At 42.0% G+C, this 3324-nt stretch overlaps 1 protein-coding gene across 1 annotated transcript; it reads right to left on the bottom strand.

The window, feature by feature from the left end:
- On the bottom strand, positions 1-2859 carry LOC143175444 (uncharacterized). The gene has a single exon (XM_076374078.1). The coding sequence runs from the start codon at positions 2857-2859 to the stop codon at positions 1-3; it is 2859 nt and encodes a 952-aa protein (XP_076230193.1).
- Positions 2860-3324: the final 465 nt, after the last annotated feature.

Here is a 3324-nt window from a genome sequence, read left to right as displayed (position 1 = left end):
TTAACGCTGATGCACCCTCCAATGATATGTCCTAGCGTTTCCAACATCTTCATTCAATTTCGCTCTATGTAACGTTGTTCTGTTCCCGAAAGTATTGGTCCTTAGTTTCAGTGCATCTATGTATCTTGATGGCTTTAGTAAGTTTGGGTTTGCAAGCCATGAATTTCCTATCTTGTCTTCTCTGAAGTATTCTACTCCTTGTCCTTGTGATATTAGTTGCTGCCATCTGTCCGTATTTTCTCTTCTTAGCCTCTTTTTCGCGACCTGTAGTTCTTGTAAGGAGGTGGGCCAATTTATTCTTAGGGAGTTTGCATATCCTTTTAATTTCTTCTGTACATTCTCTTCCAGTATTGCTTCTTTCAGAGCTGCGTCGTTGTACTCTTCTGCTTTTAACGCGTGTTTGATGACAGCCAGTTTAACCAGACGTTCTAATCTGGGAAGTCCGAGGCCTCCGTGTAACTTCGTTGTGTAAATTAGGCCGTCTGTTGTGGAGGATGTTAGGTGTAAGATCTTCTTTACTTCCTGCTTTATGTTGTGGTCTAATCCCTTTAGTATTGTACTCTGTGGAGCCGATGCAATTAGTTTGTGCAGAAAGTGGGGCAGTAGAAACCTTTGAATAAGGTCCATCTTTTGGTGCGGTTTCAGTTTGATCTTGGCGATATTTCTTATTGATTGTAGTATCTTCTGCGTGGTCCCCTCGCAGTGGACGTTGTTCCATGGAGTTATGTCCACTCCTAAGTATCTGATCGCATGTTCTGGACTGGCGCATGGTAGTTCCTTATTTTTTATTTTCAGCTCCGGGTTCTTGGCGTACCACGTTTTCTTCTTTCCTACGATTTCAAAGGTGAGGCATTTATCAGTTGCCAGTTCCATACCCAGTTCTGTTAGTTTCTGGTCCAGTATCTGTAGCTGTTCCTGTGCGTCTTCTCTATCCCTTCCTATGATGATTAGGTCATCTGCAAACGCTAGAACTGCTATTCCTTTGCCATTTATTTCGATCCTCTTAGTGTTTCTGCTTTTGTCTTCGATTATTTCGTCCATCATTATATTAAAGAGTAGGGGTGATAGAGGGTCTCCTTGTTTAACTCCACGTTGGATCTCTATTTCAATTCCCTGGTTGCTTTTCGTTTTGATTACTGTTCTGCAATCAGTGTACACGTTGTTTATTAATTGTATAATATGTGCAGGTATACCCTTTTCTCTAAGCCTGGGTTCCAGCGCTGAGTGCGGTATGGTGTCAAAAGCCTTGGATATGTCTATTACACTTATGATTCCTCCTTTTTCTACTTTCATCCTCGAAGCTTTCGTTTCCACCATCCTTATGTTATTCTTACATCCATCTTCTTGTATAAATCCCTTTTGCCTCTCTGATAGGGTTGTGATTCTTCTCATTCTTTGATCTAAGGTTCCTGAGAAGATCCTTGCCACAAGGGAGCCTATAGTTGTAGGCCTCCAATTCCTTGCATCCTTTGGGTCTTTGTTAGGTTTTGGCAGTAGTGTGGTTCTATTCATTTTCCACGGTGTTGGGTAGTGACCTGTGAGCACTAGCATGTTAAATAGTTTTGCCAGCGTTTTTCCTATGCTTTTCTTCCTTAGATGAGTCTTTCGTATTTTGTCTGGTCCGCCTGCTGTGTTGTTTTTAATTTTCCTAATTCTTTTTAGGATTTCCTCTTCTGTATATGGTGGGCAGGCTGAGAGTAAGGAAGTGGCTTCAGGATGCTCTTTTTTGCTGGTTACTTTTGGTCCCTTTTGTCCCCACACTTGTTCGTAAAGTGTCTTAATTTCCACTTCTGCCGGGAGTTCCTTCTTTTTGTCTAGCACGGAGAAATCACCGCTTATCGCCATATCTATTAGTTTTTTAGGGCACTTCTCGTATAGCCCTTGGCATCTGGCGAATCTAAATTTCGCTCTTCGGTTGTGGTTGTTCTTTTTTGTGTTTATCCGACCTGCTTTCTTTCCTATTTTCTTTGGGTCTTGCCTTTTTTCTATCTTTTCGTTCTTTTCTTCTCCCAATATGATAGGGTTGAACGAATTATTGATCCACTGGTCTATTAGCGATGGTGCATCTTCACCTTCTTCTATCTTGTTGAATATCTCGTCCAGTTCTTTTGTTATTTCGTGCAATTCATCCTTCCTGCGCAGGGACACTCTTTTAATGGCCCTCGATATTTGTTCTCGCCACGTTTGGTCCACTATATCGTCTAAATCTTCTATTTCAAGGTTTAGAAGGAGAGTTGTTGAGTTTTGCTGTTGGTGTTCCTCTTCTTGTTCCCGGGATTCTTCTTCTACATTTTCATTCGTAGCTATCTGTCCTTCTTCTTCTATGACACTCTCCTGCTGTACTCCTCTGGCCTGATTATTTAATTCTCTTCTGTTGTCACTAATTTGTTTCACTGTTTTACTTGGCATTCTCTTCCTTATCTCCACGTTAGGTCTTTTTTCTCCTGCGAATTCCTGGTTGAGTGCTATTAGCTCTTCTATTTCTTTTTCCGTCCATACATAATTTCTTCTACCCGGTCTCCCTTTCTGGCGATCGTTTTCTTCTTGCCTTTTTCTGTTCCGCATCTCTGGGTGTCTGTTCCTCTCGTGTGTTGCTAATCCTCTGGCAGTGTGGAATTGTTGCGAACATTTTTCACATATGTGTGGTAATTCTTGTGTCTCCACTTGCTGTCTGCATTTTGGGATATGGCATCTACAATTGTGTAGACCGGGGAACTCCTTGCCGCATTTTCTACATTGCCACGCAATGTCATTACTGCTATGTTGGCCTTTATAATGTCTGTTCAGGTCCGTAAGGTTGAGGAAATCCACGTTCCTTTGCTGGCATCTTTGGAATCTGCAGTATTGCACTTCCTCCATCGGTACCTTGATTACGATCTTATTTTCTTCTTCTGTTGTTTCCTCTTCTATTTCTTCTTCTTGTTCTTTTCTTATTCTCTTCTTATTGTTTCGGTGGTTTGGATTAGTCCTATGTTATGTCCAGCTTCATTTTCCACCGACACGCCAATTTCGGAATTTGGTTGGTGCCTGTACACTTCTAACATGGTATTTTCTACTCGCAACCTTGCGGAATTTGTGCCGGTCCTTTCGATAGCCCTGGGTGTGTCCCTTCCATTGCCTGAAACGTTATCCGTTGAGGTGCAAACTTCTGAATTTGGTTGGTATTCGAAAACTTCAAGACTTGTAAAAATTCTTCTAGGTCTTCCAGTATTTGAACTGGTTCGTTTTTCGGTTGATACACCCTCGCGCCCTCTCTCGGTGTCGCTAGGAACGTCTAAGGTAGTCCAGGGGGTGTTATTTTCAACGCCTGAAGCGTTTTCGGTT

This window comes from Nomia melanderi, unplaced genomic scaffold (genome assembly GCF_051020985.1).
Source record: "Nomia melanderi isolate GNS246 unplaced genomic scaffold, iyNomMela1 scaffold0085, whole genome shotgun sequence".
Classification (NCBI taxonomy): Eukaryota; Metazoa; Arthropoda; class Insecta; order Hymenoptera; family Halictidae; genus Nomia; species Nomia melanderi.
The sequence above is the reverse complement of the archived record's forward strand: the minus strand, read 5'-3'. Positions and strand labels throughout refer to the sequence as shown.